The sequence below is a fragment of the Scaptodrosophila lebanonensis genome, unplaced genomic scaffold, assembly GCF_003285725.1.
Source record: "Scaptodrosophila lebanonensis strain 11010-0011.00,11010-0021.00 unplaced genomic scaffold, SlebRS2 tig00000061-arrow-pilon, whole genome shotgun sequence".
Lineage (NCBI taxonomy): Eukaryota > Metazoa > Arthropoda > Insecta > Diptera > Drosophilidae > Scaptodrosophila > Scaptodrosophila lebanonensis.
The window spans coordinates 8626874-8644137 of record NW_022060554.1 but is presented as its reverse complement, the minus strand read 5'-3'; the positions used below and the strand labels follow the sequence as shown (position 1 = coordinate 8644137).

At 32.9% G+C, this 17264-nt stretch overlaps 6 protein-coding genes and 1 long non-coding RNA gene across 7 annotated transcripts; 3 read left to right on the top strand and 4 right to left on the bottom strand.

Moving 5' to 3' along the window:
• Positions 1-57: 57 nt before the first annotated feature.
• Positions 58-5282, bottom strand: LOC115624717 (neurocalcin homolog). The gene is made up of 5 exons (XM_030519540.1): positions 5148-5282; positions 1121-1221; positions 851-969; positions 588-776; positions 58-410 (listed from the first exon to the last, which is right to left on the bottom strand). Exons 2-5 carry the CDS (start codon positions 1188-1190, stop codon positions 216-218), a joined length of 573 nt encoding a protein of 190 aa, XP_030375400.1. The 5' UTR covers positions 1191-1221; positions 5148-5282; the 3' UTR covers positions 58-215.
• On the bottom strand, positions 1667-5259 carry LOC115624718 (neuronal calcium sensor 2). The gene is made up of 5 exons (XM_030519541.1): positions 5148-5259; positions 2974-3713; positions 2758-2901; positions 2517-2645; positions 1667-1948 (listed from the first exon to the last, which is right to left on the bottom strand). Exons 2-5 carry the CDS (start codon positions 3082-3084, stop codon positions 1772-1774), a joined length of 561 nt encoding a protein of 186 aa, XP_030375401.1. The 5' UTR covers positions 3085-3713; positions 5148-5259; the 3' UTR covers positions 1667-1771.
• LOC115624720 lies at positions 4822-5475 on the top strand. Its single transcript, XR_003995485.1, has 2 exons — positions 4822-5021; positions 5288-5475. It is a non-coding gene; the product is annotated as an uncharacterized LOC115624720 (long non-coding RNA).
• Positions 5476-9033: 3558 nt separating this feature from the next.
• Positions 9034-10262, bottom strand: LOC115624931 (N-acylneuraminate cytidylyltransferase A). The gene is made up of 5 exons (XM_030519781.1): positions 10189-10262; positions 9931-10124; positions 9636-9840; positions 9380-9547; positions 9034-9308 (listed from the first exon to the last, which is right to left on the bottom strand). Exons 1-5 carry the CDS (start codon positions 10260-10262, stop codon positions 9218-9220), a joined length of 732 nt encoding a protein of 243 aa, XP_030375641.1. The 3' UTR covers positions 9034-9217.
• Positions 10263-10708: 446 nt separating this feature from the next.
• LOC115624816 (flightin) lies at positions 10709-12286 on the top strand. The gene is made up of 4 exons (XM_030519662.1): positions 10709-10726; positions 10992-11261; positions 11377-11532; positions 11887-12286. Exons 2-4 carry the CDS (start codon positions 10996-10998, stop codon positions 12020-12022), a joined length of 558 nt encoding a protein of 185 aa, XP_030375522.1. The 5' UTR covers positions 10709-10726; positions 10992-10995; the 3' UTR covers positions 12023-12286.
• Positions 12287-13634: 1348 nt separating this feature from the next.
• Positions 13635-15689, top strand: LOC115624629 (4-aminobutyrate aminotransferase, mitochondrial). The gene is made up of 5 exons (XM_030519385.1): positions 13635-13803; positions 13872-13993; positions 14177-14348; positions 14421-14583; positions 14643-15689. Exons 1-5 carry the CDS (start codon positions 13734-13736, stop codon positions 15607-15609), a joined length of 1494 nt encoding a protein of 497 aa, XP_030375245.1. The 5' UTR covers positions 13635-13733; the 3' UTR covers positions 15610-15689.
• A 216-nt stretch (positions 15690-15905) lies between these two features.
• On the bottom strand, positions 15906-17009 carry LOC115624769 (probable small nuclear ribonucleoprotein Sm D1). The gene is made up of 2 exons (XM_030519602.1): positions 16911-17009; positions 15906-16725 (listed from the first exon to the last, which is right to left on the bottom strand). Exons 1-2 carry the CDS (start codon positions 16922-16924, stop codon positions 16362-16364), a joined length of 378 nt encoding a protein of 125 aa, XP_030375462.1. The 5' UTR covers positions 16925-17009; the 3' UTR covers positions 15906-16361.
• Between the last annotated feature and the right edge of the window lie 255 nt (positions 17010-17264).

The following is a 17264-nucleotide window of genomic DNA, read 5'->3' as shown; positions in this document are numbered from 1 at the left end:
TAGAATTAGCTTATATGTGTATGCTTTATAATATGATTTTCTTTGTTTTACGATATATTTTCAACGAAGTTCACAAATCTTTATTTTATAAATTAAAGTTTTTCTTTTTTATATATGCATAGTACATAATTGGCTTATAAATGTAAACATCGTCACAAATCGAACATATTCTATATAAGTTTAAATGTTTATTGCTTGTTTTAAATTGTGTTAAGTTAATGTGCCTGCGGATCACACTGCAATAGCCGCACTATAGAAGGATCACTCTTTGCTCCTTCTATAAACTCATCCAAACTTAATTTGCCATCTTTATTTCTATCCATTTGCCGGAAAATCTTATCCGTCCTTTTCTCTGGAGTGCTTTCGTCTTCAGGCATTTTCATCACTGAGCCAACCATTTTGTAGATTGCCTAAAATAATTGTACATATAACTATAAAATATAACTCTTATAATAAAATAATACAATTTTACATTTAACTGCAATTTAATATTTCTGTAACAAACTCATTTAGGGTTTTCTTAAACACATGATTTTCTCACACTATTAGATAGTTTGAGGAAAGGATTTAGAAAAGACAGAACTCACTGTGACAATTTCAAGCATTTCCTGTCGCGATATGTATCCATTTCCATCTAAGTCATACATTGAAAATGCCCATTTTAATTTTTGCTCAAGCTTTCCACGGGAAGTTACACTCAGTGCACACAAAAACTCTCTAAAATCAATGGTGCCATCCCCATTTGCATCGAAAGTTCTGAATACATGCTCTGCAAACTAAAATAATAATTTATTATTAGCAATAAATTTTGTGAACGTATTTTTAATGACTTAAAAGAATACTTGCTTACCTTACTTGCATCGCCATATGGGAAAAAGTTACCATATATCTTTTTAAATTCCTCAACAGATAAGTGACCACTGGGGCAATCTTTAAGGAATCCTTTATACCATTCTTGGATCTCGGCATCTACATATGTACATATTGTTGAAAAATTTTAAGCATTATATATTATAATATATTAAAAATTCTAAAGCTAGCAATGTATGAATAGGAAATGGAAATAACTTTATATGTAAGATCCTCCTAAGTTCATAGGACACAAAAAATTAAATATTACCTGTAAACTCGGTATTTTGTTTTAGATCCTCCAAAACTTCTGGTTTAAGTTTACTATTTTGTTTTCCCATTTTGGAGAACTGGTACCATTATTCGCCTTATCTTAAATAAGAAAGAACACGTGTTTGTATTGATTGTTATTAGTTCGATTAGTTTCTTTAAAATACAGGTTACGAGAGTAATAAATTAGAGCGGGCAAGATATAGGACATGTTTTAGGGAGAAAGCAATTTTAGGTCAAAAACATATAGTAATACCAGATTCATTCACACGCAACTCCTGTTGATATCTTTCGCCTTCTTTGCAATACGTAAAACGTTAAATGTTAAACAATTATTTATGCCAAATTTAAAATCACAACTTAAAGAATTTCTAAAAATGAATTTAGCAATATTTAATTAAGTTTTGAAAGTTATATGTGTCTTCAATTTGTTCATGTCCATTCATATTTGGGAATCGTTCTATTAGTTTTATAACCTTGCATATATTACGCACACGGCACATCCCTCCGAAGGTTTCTTAAATGTAACGAAAACAATTAATTTAGATTGAGTATTTTTATATAATTTTAATATAAGGACTATAAATTAAATATTTATACATTTCATTACTGATTTCATCAAATACACACATATTATAGCATATATATATGTTTATGGTGCTAGCATCTTAGACAACTCTTCGTCTTGCAAACATCCTTTTAAAAATTCATCTTGAGTTAATTGACCATCGTTATTTTCATCCATTTTAGCAAAAATATTTTTTGCACGTTCCTCTGCCGAGTCAGCGGGACGATTAGATGAGCATGCGCCTAGCATATCATAGATTGCCTGAAAGAATGAAATTGAACAATTAGAAATGTCGACCAGGGGGCTTATCGACATAGATTTAACCTACACTCAGCTATACTTTAACAAAAGTTTTAATTGGGATTTCTCATGATTTCCAGTACATACATGCTACCTCTCTAATAGGCCTGACTTACTTTGCTAAAGAGGTTTATTAATTCTTACTCCATTGCGCGTCTCAAGGGCATTGCTTTCACATATGTGTCCCAGTCACGCATAGGCGACAAATGGCGCAAAATATATATGCGTGTACATTCAACTATTGATGTTACATACAAGTACTTCGGCTCTTGTATGCTTTGCACGAATTTATTCCTATATGTATTTATAATGCGTATTTCAGAGTTTCTGTTGTATAAAGGGTGTTTAAAAAAATAATCATATTTAACTTATTTTTCTATTAAGCTGCAAATTCTGTTTCATAACTCCTTTGCTATTGGCGCTTAAATTTTATATTTCCACTGACTTCTAAACCATTACTTCCTATACTATTCTGGCTTACGAATACTAGACATAATCTATTACAGAACTTTTCTAACGACATAAGTACCTGAACAATTTTGGTCATTTCTTGTATGTCGATGACTCCATTGCCATCAACATCATACATTCGGAAAGCCCACTTCAACTTTTCCTCGGGAGTTCCGCTCGACGTTACATCTATGGCAAGAAGGAATTCCTAGTAAAGACAAAGCACAATTTTTAGGTTCATTGCATTTTTGTTTACCACTTTGGTGCGCTTTCCCTTCATATATGATAAAAGGGGAAGAAAATACAATTTAACTATTTACCTTAAAGTCAATATATCCATTTTTATCCATATCAAATGTCCTGAAAACATGATCGCAAAACTCTTCTGCGTTTCCAGATGGAAAAAACATTTTATACATGTCAACGAATTTTGCAGGTGTCAAACGCCCATTCGGACAGTCTTGCTGTACAAACAAAACGTAGCTCACATTATTACAGAGAATATTATTTCAACAATTGTGATATACTTTACTCACCTTAAAACCTTTGTACCACTCTTTAATAGTGGCTTCATCATATCGGGTGTGGGTTTTCAAAAACTCCATGTCTTCTTTGGTTAAACGGTCTTTACTACTTAAGCAACCCATATTATATATGTATTCACTTTTTACTCAAAATATTTAATAAGGACTCTTGACCCGAGTTTTGATTAATATAATTATTTTGTGTTATATATTTAAAAATTTGTAGGTCTTTATATCGGATGGTAGGATTCGAGAAGTTTTATGCGATTGTTTCAATATTTACTTTTATGCGAAGAAATTTAAAATCAATATTTTCTGTAGTGAAATTTATTGCATTATGTTTTTGGTCTGTACCGATATGTACTTAATTCGTCAAACACAATACTTTGCAAGTATTTTTACTTATTGTTTAAATAAATTATTTGTAATACGTAGGTAAAGATTACAGTAAAATTTTATAAAATTATAGGTCCGTAAATTGCACGTCAAGTGTTCAAAAGGACGAAGACGGTGCTCTATTTGCGCATGCGCAAAAATTCTCTGTATACATGTCGATTATTGAGTTGACCATTTGGGACTTTTTTCTGTACTCAGGCACAAATGGTATTCACGTACATAGGGTTGTCAAAGAAACAGGTGTTTTATTTTTGATGCAATAACTACCTTTTTCCGGTATTACCTTTTTTAGCTTGGCAGGAGTATTATTTGAAATCCAGACATACATCTTAATTTATAAAAAAAAAGGCTGCAAACTAATTGAAATACAAAATTTTAAAAGATTATGATGTCAGTAAAAAAAACATAAGAATATTAGCTGAAATGCCCTTATATATTTTTTAGGAAAATGCATTTTAGAAAATATGAAATAAATTATTATTGGTGCTCAGGCGGTTAAGTATTCAAAGGGATGGCGGACATAGCTATGTACATTAAGGTGCTAAGGAAGTACTAGACACATACGATTTGAACCTGTTCAGGTCTGATTAACCACTATGTACAAAAAAAATCCCTTTCTTTATCCTTCTATACAAATTGTAGCGTAAACATTCGAATTTTAATTTTAAGTTGTTTTTAAAAACTGAATTAAATATAATACTTCGCAGCTTCTCAAAGTTTATTTGCGTAGAAGACTGTCGGATCTCAGGATTGATTCATTTATGGTTTGATGGATAGTATTTTTGCTTGTAATGATATAAAGATATGACTAATTTAAGGATTTTTACGTCCGAAACTTTGCAGAACATACATAAAATCTGAAAGATATTTGTATGTACATAGTTTCGGGGAAACAAAAACTGGCAAACGGACGGTAAATTTTTGATGAGAAGCTCAAAATAAGTAGTAGAAGAAAATATGTATTGCAACATCATCCCGATATTTTAAATATATGCCGGGCCACGTGCATCTTAGTGACCTCTAGTAGAAATCAATTTCTATAGCAGAATACTTTTTATGCGAATAAATGATACTTTCACGTTAGCCAGTCACAAGGACATCTTTATTGCACAACAAGAAAAGGGGCACGAGGTACAAAACCAATAAAGCATATTAACATTTGTGAATTTATACATAAATGTATTCATGATACGGGTTTAACATCATGGTAATACGTTTTGTTCCACTTTTAATAAACTTTTTACGGAATTTCGCATTTGATTTGATTTCATCCACAACTAAGGCATACATTTATTGCTTTCCTGCAGTATTAAAATCGAAGACGTTTGAGTCATGGGGAATGAGAATACATACATATCTAAACATGTATGTATGTACATATGTATGTATATGTATATATATACATACACTATATAAAAAGCATTTTTATTCGTTCTTTAAAAATAAAAACATTTGTTTCTTCTGCTTGCACGAACCGCAACGATTTGTACACAATAATACACACACACACGCTCACACAGAAACACGATTATGTGCATAGTTCGTTGAAGTTTCAATAATATTTCACCGCGTATTGCACGTGTAGTATAATTTTAGCAAAGAAAAAAGGGTGCACTAGAAACCTGGAGGAGGGAGGCATGTTCGTCACGTTGGTCATTCGAAGGGTAACTCAATGCACTAAAATTATGCTTCACCAATGGTCAGCTTAGCATAGGCATATTTGCATATACATATGTATGTATATGTATACATATGTATTATTAATATATTAAACACAAATTTCATCTTACCTGCTCAGAATCGTTCCACTCACACTTGTTTGAAAACAATTTCACATTCACATTTTTATGAATTTATGACGAAATCAAAACTGTTTCCTTTATATATAATATATTTTATTTATATTATCCTGAAACAACGCGTGAAACAGGGGTTGTGAGCTAGAGCTGGAAATTATCCAATATTCGCTTCGATTCGATGCTTCCGCCACTATCGATGGTTGCTGTTCAGCTCTGGGAACCAAGAAAAACAAAAGGGAGAATTGTTTTTGATTTTATTTACTATTATTTGTAATAATTAATTTTGTGCAAATATACGATTTCACTGATGGTGTTGGCAGTGGCTGTGTTTATAATAATTTATGGCTTACAAGGTAAGTAATAAATCCGAAAAGCAAAATGCGCATGTGTATATTTCAATGAACCAGAACCAGAGGCATGCGACCCGACCCGTTAAGATAATGAAAGGTAATCATTTCATTTTGGTCATTAAAACTGTATAACCAATTAATCTTGCATTGATATCAATATAAATGGAATCTTGGGACTAAAAACTATATTAAGGTAATTTAAATTCTGTTTAAAACTAAAGATCGTTTCATTAGAATAGAAAAAGATACAAAACATTTGATTTGACATTCACAACCTTAGCCAATATTTCAGTTATTTTTTTACTCTGAAATAGTGAGAATTAAATTCCTCAAATCTGGATTAAACAAATTGGATCAGGGTTTCGTTCAGTTTTGTTTGTCACTTTTTAAATAAATTTGTACTGAGAATTTCATTATTTCAAAGTACAAGTTAAAGATATAGAACAATGTGTACAGTAGTTTGGAACACACGGTATGCTAGCGATATTATTTGGACAAGTGTTTCCTCGATTAGTATCTTATGCATACTAATTTCTCTGCATTCTTCCACTTTTTTTTAAATCAAAATTCTTTGAAAAAAACTACGACGTTTTCTAGCTTATGCTAGTTTAGCATAAAATACTTTATTTCATTTCTGCATATTTTGCAAAGGCAGGGGCTTTTTCCATAAGAGTTATCCACGGCTAATACAATTAATGAATTCTCCACTAAATTTACACCCTCTTTACTTTCAAATATATATATATATATATTTTTTTAATAGTACAACACTGGCTTAATACACCACCCCGTAATGGCAATATTGAATATTGTGGAGCATTTGTTGTTGCGGTAATAGGATCGTTTATATGTAGTTCGTCATTTTTGAAGAGTATTGGTGATTCACGGATTAAATTGTTTCTATGTTGCACTATTTAAAGTCTTATTAGGCGCTACCATTTTCTGCATTGTAACATATAAATAGGTTATTCGGCGTAAGCTTTCTGCCTTCGACATCAGCTGCAGCAACAATCTTACAAGGAATCCTGTTAGCATTCCGGCTATAGTTTCTTATTTCAGTTTATTTCACTTACCATTTATAATTTCTGTAGATGCCATATATTTTTCCTTATTTAATAATCTTTTTTAATTAATTGTACCAAATCCTGTGCCGTTAATAAAAAATTATTTGCTCAACAGTAGCAAAGTAGCCATAATAATTATTAAAATCAGCAATTTTTACTAAGGGACACTAATTGGCAATTCGGATTCAATTCGTACCACAGATTTAACTGAACGTTTTGTGCTAAGTAAATATGTCACAATTATCAATATTTGCACCGCTGCAGGACTATGTATTGATCCACTTTCATGAACTTTAATATAGCATTAATCAAAACTCTTTCTGTTCGCTATTACTAATTATCTTGCACCAAACATGGATATACATAGTTTATATCCAGCCTAAGTCGTGTTCCAATCGTACTATTTTAAATAGAAGTTGTTTTAATTCTGGTCGCAATCCCACGAATGATCGTAATTGTTACTATTGCGCGTACAAATTTATGCAGATATATTCACCGCAAAAATGCATATAGAATTCAAAAATTATTTTTTCAACGCCCAGGGAAAATTTATCCACATTGTGGTACAATTCAATTCAATGTCGCAAAGTCATCCGCAATAAGGAACGGAAACATATTCAATTTAATTTTTAATGCAATATTTACAGATAAAACTCATACAATTTTGCGAATTCCATAGTATACATGTTTCTTTATTTTCAGAAAATTAAAAATGTCAATGTTATTAAGGCTTTGAAACATTGTTACAAGCCAATTCTTGAAACTAAAGTAGAACCAGTTGCAAATTTCATATTCAAGAAACATTTGTGTACATATGTATACTTACATACATACATTCATACATATGTGTATTTGCAACTGTTTTCAAATAAGCTCATACAGAAAAAATTTGTTTAACTTTCCCGCAATTTGATAAGGGGAGAAGAAAGCATCTGACAGGCCCATTACCGTTACAGATAGCGTCAAAGAACCACCACCCTCTCCTCCTCTGACAGATGCATAATTTGTGGATGTGAAGGTGTTGGGTCTGGAACTCGGCCTCAGCCAACATGGGAATTGAGCAGGGTCACGTATCTTTGGCAATGCCACAACCAAACATCTTTGGTCAACTGCAGTTGGAAGCAACTTCATTTTAGTGTCTGCCCTGTGGAAGCAAGCAGCCGCGTGCTAACGCTCAACATCTTTTCATAGCCACAGACTCGACGCCGCATGCGTCCCAGTTCGGTTTTTTGACCAAGACTACACAATTTCATATCCAATCCATGCCAGGCCTAATGATTCACCTTCCTGTTCAACATATGTATGTACATTTCACGTGTTCTCTCCCGCCAATGTTTATAATGCACACCAAACTACAAAAATAGGCGACTTACTTGAACTTAAAATAGAAATGAACCTTCAAGAAAATAAAAATTTCACATTAACTAGTTCATTTCGTTTTTGACTTCAAATGGACATTTTCTCAACTAAGAAAAGCAAACCAAAGCAAAACAAAGCAAATTTCGCTTATTTATCGAAGGTGTATCGGTATTAAATGGAAAAGAAGAGAAAAAAAAGCAGAAAGAAATCGATAACTGTTATATAATGGCAAGATATCGGCGACGTGTTTTGTTTAGATTTGAATTTGAAATTTATGAATTTTCACGGGTTGTATAAATGTGTATATGAAATTTTGATACGAACTAGATAACACATAAATGGAATTTATATAATATTTAGATATATGTGATACATATATTATATTATATTTATAAAATTTATAGCAATATGCATTTTTTTGATAAATATTTAATCTTTATTTAAGATCAGTCCTAGGATTTATGATAACTTTGAAATTTCAATTATGCTTCGGTCAATGCCTACTCAGAAACAAACTCACACTGTGGGATTCCGTCTAGCTCGTTGACCTATGAATTTTTTTTTTTTATTAGCAGGATGTTTTTATTTAAAACTGTCCATTGTGGACAATCATTAAATTGGCTAATTAAACTTGACAATTTATTCATTTCATTTATGATGAGGTTATAGTATCGGCTAGTCCCAAGGGAGGTCCAGAGGATGGCTCCTGAGCAGCCTCCTGGTCCGTTCGCTGTTGTCCAGTAGGTTGATCGCCAAATTATTGGGGTGGTGTACCGCTTGCTGCTTTTCTTAATTTCGTCCTCCATCCAAGGGAAGCTGAGGATTTGCTGAATAGTGTCGTTGTCGTGCAGAGGGTGACCGCTGGTGGCGGTGCGGCGAGCTTTGTTCTCGAATATCTGTATGATGCGGACTAGTCTTACAGGCGGTGCCCCACAATTGGATGCCATATGTCCAGATTGGCCTGATCATCGCCTTGTATACAAGTAGCTTTAATGACGTTGGCAGCTTCGATGTCCTACCCAACAGCCAGTAGAGTGCTTTAACGCGGTCTTCTGGACTTATGTATGCCAGGTCTCATAGTAATGTGAATGAAACAGAATTAGCTTTTCCTATACAAATTTTTGTTAGTTAATTACTTTATTTATCAGACCTTTTAGAGTAACGTGTTTGCTGTTAAACATAACAAAAACACAGATTGAGTGATTTTAGTGACGAATATGTAAAATGTAAATAAAGTAAATATGTTGCAGATCTATTTAACCAACGAAGATCAGTCTTATAATTTATATCAGCTATCTACAATACAGCGAGCTATTTTCAAGTCCTGATAAGAGTCGATTTCCAAAGCATCTTCCGGCAAAATATCAACAACTGCACACCTAATAAATTAAACGAAATAAATTAAAACTAATATGCATAGTATAGGTATATCTAGGAAAAACACACTCACTTTTCATTTTGCAAAAAGCCACTCATTACTAATTCTCTCCGTGAGAAATAAAACATTCCTGTTTCAATCATATCTCCACTCCAATCTTGTCGTCTAGGTCGGGACTCTATACGAAAATTTGAAGGTATCAAGACATTGTTCTTTAATTCCCAACGTAAGCTGTGCGACCTAATTTCAACGGATAAAATTCAAGAAAACGTAATTATTAAGGACTGAGAAGCCGCAAAGTTGGTTGCAATGATTCAATTTATAATACCTTCTGACTGCAAAAACACACTCGTGGCTTTTATATTTTTCAACAGCCTGTCTTATGTAAGCTTCTTTTAAAAAAACTGATGTGCATTGAAATAATGCGACATTATTAATTGTTTGGTGGGCATTAAGAAATTCTTTCACAGCATCAAGCGAGGATGTATTATCCATTGCGTATTGTGCGGGGCGATTATGGACCAATGCTCCGTCTTCAATTATAAAAACAAATTTATATCTTTTCAAAATTTCACTAACATACCGCTCAAAATTAAATGAATATGTGGAAATACTATAATTACATTTGTCCGCTTCCTTTGCAATATTTTCGTCATCTGTTGAAACCCAAATATTCTCAAAGCAATCAGATGCATTCTTTATTGTCAATATTGAGCGAGCTAAAAGAGAAATTCCGTTAATTTTGACCAAGTTCTTATGTTTTATTCCTTGGCTTCCTCCTCTTGCAAGAATTAAAGCGTGTATATCGTTTTCTGAGCTGAGGAAAATGTAAATGAAGTTGTTAAAATTTTTTAAGAACAGTGTTAGTGTAGGGTACTTACCAAGCTGATCCAAATTCTATTTGAATAATCCATTGAGCTAACAATATATATATTATATTTAAAAAGTTCTTCATAGTTTCCAAAACTTTTACTTTTTTTAGAAAGAGTGAGTGTGCTCAGATTAGATTAGGTAAAACCTACTACTAAGAGACTAATCATCACCAATCTCACGTTATAAGATGATGGTTGCACAGATATTTTAAATATGTGGCTGCATACATAAGTATTATGTATCATAGCAAAAACATATTTAGTCAGCATATATGCCTCCCTAATAAAGTACCGACACCTATTTAGGTAAGATTCTTCATCTTCAATCAAAAATTATTATTTCCCTCAACTTTTCCCTTTTAACAATTCCGGTGTACAGATAGGTGTTAATTGTATACGCAGCTGCAGATACAAAATCTGCTAATACATATACATTGCAGTGAAGATTTAAAATTAGATTATATTCATTAAATCGCTTTTATATGTTGCAGGGAAATCCATTCATTTAGTCTTTTTTATTTTACTCCAATATAAACACTAATTAAAGGTATAGAACGAAATTTGAAATTTAAACTAAATTTGTGTGTCCTCTATACACAAAAACATTAAAAGCTTTTATGTATGGTAGAACAAATATGAAGATCCTTAAAGATATTTCAAAGAAGATTTTGCTCAGAAACCATCATGACCATCGGGTCATGAAATCCCCATTAAGTTTTTTAATACTTTGAAAACTTTACTTTACCCTCGATATAATCGATTGAATCAAACTCCTATTGCATAACAGTTTTGCTTTTTATTTGTGTAACTAGAAATATGGCAGACGAAGAAGATCCTTGGGGGTTTGATGACGGCGGAGATGCTGAGCAATCTTCTAGTCAAGCAGCTGCTTCTGTTGAAGCTGTGCCTTCGACCCCAAAGAGTATAGTTTCTGAACATAAATCCGAAACCGCTGAGGCAGGAGGAGAGCAAGCAGCTGAAGAACAACCTATCGCTGAGGCTGAGGAAGCAAAAGCACCACCACCTCCTCCAGAAGATGACGGATACAGGAAACCAGTTCAATTATACCGGCATTGGGTGAGGTATGGTCTACAAAATTTGGGTATTTCATAACGTTTTCAATAATTCAAAGATTTTTTTTTTTGAATCCTAATTATAACCTCAAGAAAATAGATTACATAAATTCATTTTTTGTAGGCCTAAATTCCTTCAGTACAAATACATGTACAACTACAGAACCAACTATTATGATGATGTAATTGATTATCTTGACAAAAAACAAGTTGGTGTAGCACGGGACATACCAAGACCTCAAACATGGGCAGAGCGTGTGCTCCGGACACGAGATATAAGGTAGGCAACAAAATAAAAAAGTTCCAGAAAATCCTTCGAACGTTTTCTTCATCTATATATATATACCCGTACCCTTCACTCAAAAAACTATAGGCTTACATGGTCGTGAGGAGTGCACTATATACCCTACTGTATCTATAATTTCTCAGTTTTTTTTAAGAAAGCACCTTTTACCAATCTTCTCGACCTCACGTTTTGATTTTAGTCCGTTATAATAATCATATAAGTACTCACTCTTTTAAGTGAAGGGTAAAAAATTGGCAAAGAATAAAATATAAATAGCGTATTTCAAAGACGTGTAATTTCCTTGTGAATTGTACAAATATGATTTATGATTTCATTTTCTGTTTTTAGCGGAAGTGGACTTGATTCCTTTGCGCCGTCTACCAAAAGGGACAAGCAATTAATTCAAACGTTGGCTGCGTCGATTAGAACATATAACTACCATACCAAAGCATACATTAACCAAAAATATGCTAGTGTTCTTTAATTCTAAATCATGCCTTACAAGGTTTTCGATGAAAATATAGAATAATCTTAGGGGATGTGTATATATAGTTACTAAGCGATTGTATATATTAATTTGAGTTGTACATTGGCCCAGAATGAATAATGATACTGTTTACTGCCAACTGTATAAATTAATATTATTATATGAGGGCTGCCAAATGTGCATATAATATATTTGTTTTTACAGAGCAAAATGCATGTACATACTTAAATAAATATTTTTATGAAAAACGTTAAGTTAGAGCAATATAAAACACTGTGCAATAAATAAATAAAAGTATACAAAAGTCGACTAATGCCTAATTTATTTATATGTATAATTGTGAAGTAGGTTTTTTAAAGAATACAATTTTGTCTACTATCGTATCAGTACAATACTCAAGGTACAGCTGATGTGTACTTATACAAAAAAATAATAATAATTTTAAATTTTATTTGCGATTTTAATTTCAAATTGGCAAATATATGTAAAAGGACGACAGACGGACAGAAATTGGGTCTGTCCTTCTGTATAAAAAAATAAACAAAACAAAGTTTATGTTTTTTCACATCCTCCCCTGTTAATAAAATTGCATATAAAGTTTCAAAAATAGTAAGTAAAAGAGCAAAATGTAATTCGAATTATTAACAAAGTAGATTACTGAAGAAAAAAGTGAAAGAGAAAATATCTGATTCTGTTGGGGACAAATTGTATTTGCCAATTCAACACGTTAGGACCAGAGATGGTTATAGAGGACAGTTTTTATACAGTAGAGGGAGAAAGGAAGAATTTTGTTGAGAGTAAGTTGTTGGTCTACAAAGAAATTTAATAATCATTTTGTGAAGAAAAAATATACCAAGAACAGGCCTACGTATTGATGAAGATTTAAGTGCAAAAGTCTGCCAGAATACGATGTCAGCCAAAACTTGGGATCCCTCCTAAGGTATTTGTACTGATCATTAAATTCTTGGACCAACGTTTAATAAATCTAAGTATACTCTTAGTCTTATGTTGTTATGTTAACTTTTAAAATTCTTTAAATTTCTTTTTTAAATTAAACATTTAATTTTTTAAAGAGCTTAGCTACAGCTAAGCTTAATACTTGTATAAGAACTGTGAACGTATTTATAGCTGGAAGTGTACTCTTTACGCATGCTCTTCAAAAATGTATTATTATTATTTCTGTTCTGATTGAAGTGGCTATTGAAATGTAGTTCCCAAGCACATTTAGGGATATAACTGCACTCTTATTTATAATAAATTTTAACAACTTGTAATTACAATGAAAAAAATTTAAATGTTAAACTTAAAAAGTTTTTCTACGCTGAGTACTACTTTATCATCATTATAAATATAGGAATTTATTACATTGATGGACAGGAACAGGAAAGGGTTTTTACATATAGATAATATATATTGACTACATATATAAGTTTTAAAAATTTTCCTTGTGTTAACAACAATTATTATGTGCTCCACATAAGAGATTTAAATCAACTCTATCTTTTTGGCGCAGATCCATAATAATTCCTTATTTTAAATTGATAAATCGAAATGAACTCTGAAAGGCCACCAATGAGTATTTGTTCACTTATGGTAAATTGCCACTTTATGCTGAGAATTAAGACCGCTCAGCTGCGCTAAGTTTAGAAAAAAACGAATAAGTAAATAAATACTTGCACAATAACAACCCCCTTGAAGAATCGGCAAAATGAGGCACTTCTTTTTAAAAACATTGCCCAAAGCCCACAAATATGTAAAATCTCAGCAAAGTGGAGTCCGTAAGTAAAATTACAAATTACATAACCATTGTTAAGAAGGACATAAATATGTATATGTTATACTTCAGTTGAAAACAATTGGGCAAAGGCATACTCTACCAGCTCTGAGCCGAAAGAGCCCATAGTTAGGACGAAAACCATCCCTGGTCCAAAATCGATTGAGCTTAAAAACCAACTGGAAGCAGTTCAGGTATGTACATTCATAAATCTGTCTTCTAGAGACAGAGACCCAAAATCTATTGTGAGTGTCCCCCTTCTGGCAAACAAATCAGTTATAATTAATAACTGTTATTTAAATAGTGGCAATGATAAAGCGATTAGATAAGTGCTGTTTGCTGGTGAGTGACAAAACCTAATCAATGTTTATTTTTAGAGCACGGGCACGGTACAGTTTTTTGCCGATTATGAAAAGTCGACAGGAAACTATATATGCGATGTGGACGGTAATATTTTACTTGATGTTTACACACAAATTTCTTCCGTTCCATTGGGCTACAACCATCCCAGACTCGTTAACGTTTTCAAGGATGAGCGCAACCTAAAATGTAATTTAAAAAAAAAACAATTTTCCAGCTCACATTTAAGATTGTCCTTAAACTATGGTGTTTTTTTTTTAGCTTTAATTAACAGACCCGCTCTTGGAGTATTTCCTGGAAAAGAATGGCCAGAGAAATTGAATTCGGTTTTAAAGAACGTTGCGCCCAAAGGATTGAACAAAATCACTACCATGATGTGTGGATCTTGCTCGAACGAAAATGCATTTAAAAGCATTTTTATCTGGTAATAGTGAGATTTCTTTATAGTCAATTACCCAAATTGTACATTCTCGCCACTTTCAGGTACCAAAATAAAATTCGCGGCCAGAATGTGAGCTTTACTGAGCAAGAAATCAATTCCTGTATGATCAATTTGCCCCCGGGTGCTCCCAAATTAAGCATTCTTTCATTTAAAGGAGCTTTCCATGGTCGCACACTAGGAGCTCTATCAACAACACATTCCAAATACATTCATAAAATAGACGTACCATCCTTTGACTGGCCTATAGCTACATTTCCGCAATATAAGTACCCCCTAGAAGAGAACGTAGCTGAAAACAAAAAAGAGGATGCAAAATGCCTAGCTGAAGTACAAGAACTTATTGAGCAATACTCCAAGAAAAACATTCCTGTTGCTGGCGTTATCGTAGAACCGATACAGAGTGAGGGAGGTGATAACGAAGCTTCGCCAGAATTTTTCCAAGGCTTACAAAAAATTTGTAAGAAAAACGGTGCTGCTCTCCTTATAGATGAAGTACAGACCGGCGGAGGAGGTACTGGAAAAATGTGGTGCCATGAGCATTTTAATTTGGAGTCGCCCCCTGATGTAGTTACCTTTAGCAAAAAGATGCAACTAGGTGGCTATTTCCATAACGAAGATTTCATTCCAAATCAATCATATAGGATTTTTAACACTTGGATGGGTGATCCAGGCAAAGTCATTCTATTAGAAGAAATTATCAAAGTAATCCAAGAGGAAAAATTGTTAGAAAATGTACAAACTGCTGGCGCAGTCCTAAAAAATGGCTTATTAAGCTTGGAAAAGGAATTTCCCATAGTGAGCGCTACTCGAGGACGCGGCACTTTCCTAGCTTTAAATTGCACAAATACAAAAGTTAGAGATTCAATTGTGGCTCAACTAAAACAGAACGGTGTGCAGACAGGTGGGTGCGGAGATATTTCTATTCGTTTCCGCCCAGCTCTAATTTTTAAGGAATATCATGCCAACATTGTTTTGGATCGATTCAGAAAGGTATTGAAGTCTTTGTAAGCTTTGAAAGCTAAAGCGAATGTGCTCTGAATAATTGAAATAAATAAAATTTATCTTCCATTAACTAGTTTGAATATAAATACTTCTGTCATTGGTTTGATTTAAGAAACGTTAGATCTTTGCTTTTTTGCAGTCACCAGCGATGGTTCGTTAAAAAACAGCGGCCAATTCGTTAATTATCAGTAAATAAAACTAAAATCGGTGAACTCTTAAACTGATTCTTTTTGACATTAATTGTCTAAATTTTAAGCATATCATATAATTATATCATCATATAATGAGGAACTTTAGAAATCTTTAGTGTTGGTATTTATTACTAATTTACAAATAGTACATATATCATAACAAAAAGAGTTCATAAACTATGAATTCGTTTCCGATTAATTCCAAATATTAGACTTTGTGTATGCAAAGCTAAAACTTCTTTCCTGAGAATATGAAGATTCACCTCGATATAATGAAGTATATTTCTGGGCTTAGTTAATTCAATATTATTATTGGTAGGCGCACGGGTAGCTGGATCTGCACGCAGATTTATTAAACTTCTTTTTTGTTTATAAAAATACATATATTAAGGTTTCTTCAACTGTTAACCCAACTGATTAGTTGTAGTTCGACTATCCGTGACAACGGTATCGTTTTGTAAAGAACGCTTTTGCTCTTGACCGCGATTGGCATCCAAAATATAAAATAAAATTAATTATATTACTATAGTTTTTTGTAGCTTTTAGTAATAAAATTTGATGTTATATTTAGCGTCGACCTGATGCCCCTCTGCCCCTTCCACGCCCCCTAGGGCCTCCACGACCACGGGCTCCACGTCCTCTGCCACGACTACCAACACGACCGCTGTCCTTCTTTTTGGTTTTTGATTTTGGAGTGTCGTCTATAAGCAAAGTCTCCAGCGGCAAGCTATCCGGCAAAATGAAATATCGGATGTTGTTACCACGAATGCTTAGTGACTCCAAGTGCACGGGATCTCTGTTCTTTATGGTCATCTTAACACTTTTCAGATGCGTGTTCATAGCCACATCCACTCCAGTAATTGTTCCATGAATTTGGGTGCCATTTTTTAATTCAATAGTTACAGTCTCATGACTGAGTTTCATCAAAAATCTGAAAAGAAATATTTAACATAAGACATTTTCTGTATTTACGTGCATGTGTATGTGCACATAATGTGCCGCACGCAGCTACAACCACTCTCTGCAGTTGTACTTAAAAACTCAAATGCACAGATAAATACCAGAGCTATTAGTAATGCTTTCGCTTAAGCAGACATATCATTAATTGTGACATACCTTACTAGCTTCATTTCTTGGATATTCAATTAAAATTAGAGTATTTTATGCCGGCAAATTTTGTTGTATGCAAAACGTTTGCGGTACAGGGTTGGTTTGAACCGATTAATCGAAAATGAAACGAGCTGCAATGTTTCCACTACAAGCCTGATATTTCTGATAATCCCTATTAAATTAAATATGCAGACTTGCTTTTTATTTATCTTCTTCAAGCACAAATAATAAAAAAAACATTCCTTTAATTAATTATTTAACACAAAATTAGCTATCCAGAAAGTTCTAATTTTATCTTATGAAATTCAATTTTTTCAAATTCACGTTTTGTTGTACATTTTATATTAATGTCAATTTATA

Bases quoted from the DNA above. Each gene is read 5' to 3' on its own strand.
- LOC115624717 (XM_030519540.1), bottom strand. From the start codon at position 1,190: ATGGGAAAACAAAATAGTAAACTTAAACCAGAAGTTTTGGAGGATCTA. The intron at 970-1,120 runs GTAATATTTAAT...GTACATATGTAG, and splicing joins ACAAAATACCGAGTTTACAG to ATGCCGAGATCCAAGAATGG. The intron at 411-587 runs GTGAGTTCTGTC...CAATTATTTTAG, and splicing joins AAATGCTTGAAATTGTCACA to GCAATCTACAAAATGGTTGG.
- LOC115624718 (XM_030519541.1), bottom strand. From the start codon at position 3,084: ATGGGTTGCTTAAGTAGTAAAGACCGTTTAACCAAAGAAGACATGGAG. The intron at 2,902-2,973 runs GTGAGTAAAGTA...TTGTTTGTACAG, and splicing joins AGTGGTACAAAGGTTTTAAG to CAAGACTGTCCGAATGGGCG. The intron at 2,646-2,757 runs GTAAATAGTTAA...TGTCTTTACTAG, and splicing joins ATGGATATATTGACTTTAAG to GAATTCCTTCTTGCCATAGA.
- LOC115624931 (XM_030519781.1), bottom strand. From the start codon at position 10,262: ATGAAGAACTTTTTAAATATAATATATATATTGTTAGCTCAATGGATT. The intron at 9,548-9,635 runs GTATTATAAATT...CGTTGAAATTAG, and splicing joins TGTGTTTTTGCAGTCAGAAG to GTCGCACAGCTTACGTTGGG. The intron at 9,309-9,379 runs GTGAGTGTGTTT...TTAATTTATTAG, and splicing joins GGCTTTTTGCAAAATGAAAA to GTGTGCAGTTGTTGATATTT.
- LOC115624816 (XM_030519662.1), top strand. From the start codon at position 10,996: ATGGCAGACGAAGAAGATCCTTGGGGGTTTGATGACGGCGGAGATGCT. The intron at 11,262-11,376 runs GTATGGTCTACA...CATTTTTTGTAG, and splicing joins TTATACCGGCATTGGGTGAG to GCCTAAATTCCTTCAGTACA. The intron at 11,533-11,886 runs GTAGGCAACAAA...TTCTGTTTTTAG, and splicing joins CTCCGGACACGAGATATAAG to CGGAAGTGGACTTGATTCCT.
- LOC115624629 (XM_030519385.1), top strand. From the start codon at position 13,734: ATGAGGCACTTCTTTTTAAAAACATTGCCCAAAGCCCACAAATATGTA. The intron at 14,349-14,420 runs GTAATTTAAAAA...TTTTTTTTTTAG, and splicing joins GGATGAGCGCAACCTAAAAT to CTTTAATTAACAGACCCGCT. The intron at 14,584-14,642 runs GTAATAGTGAGA...CGCCACTTTCAG, and splicing joins TTTAAAAGCATTTTTATCTG to GTACCAAAATAAAATTCGCG.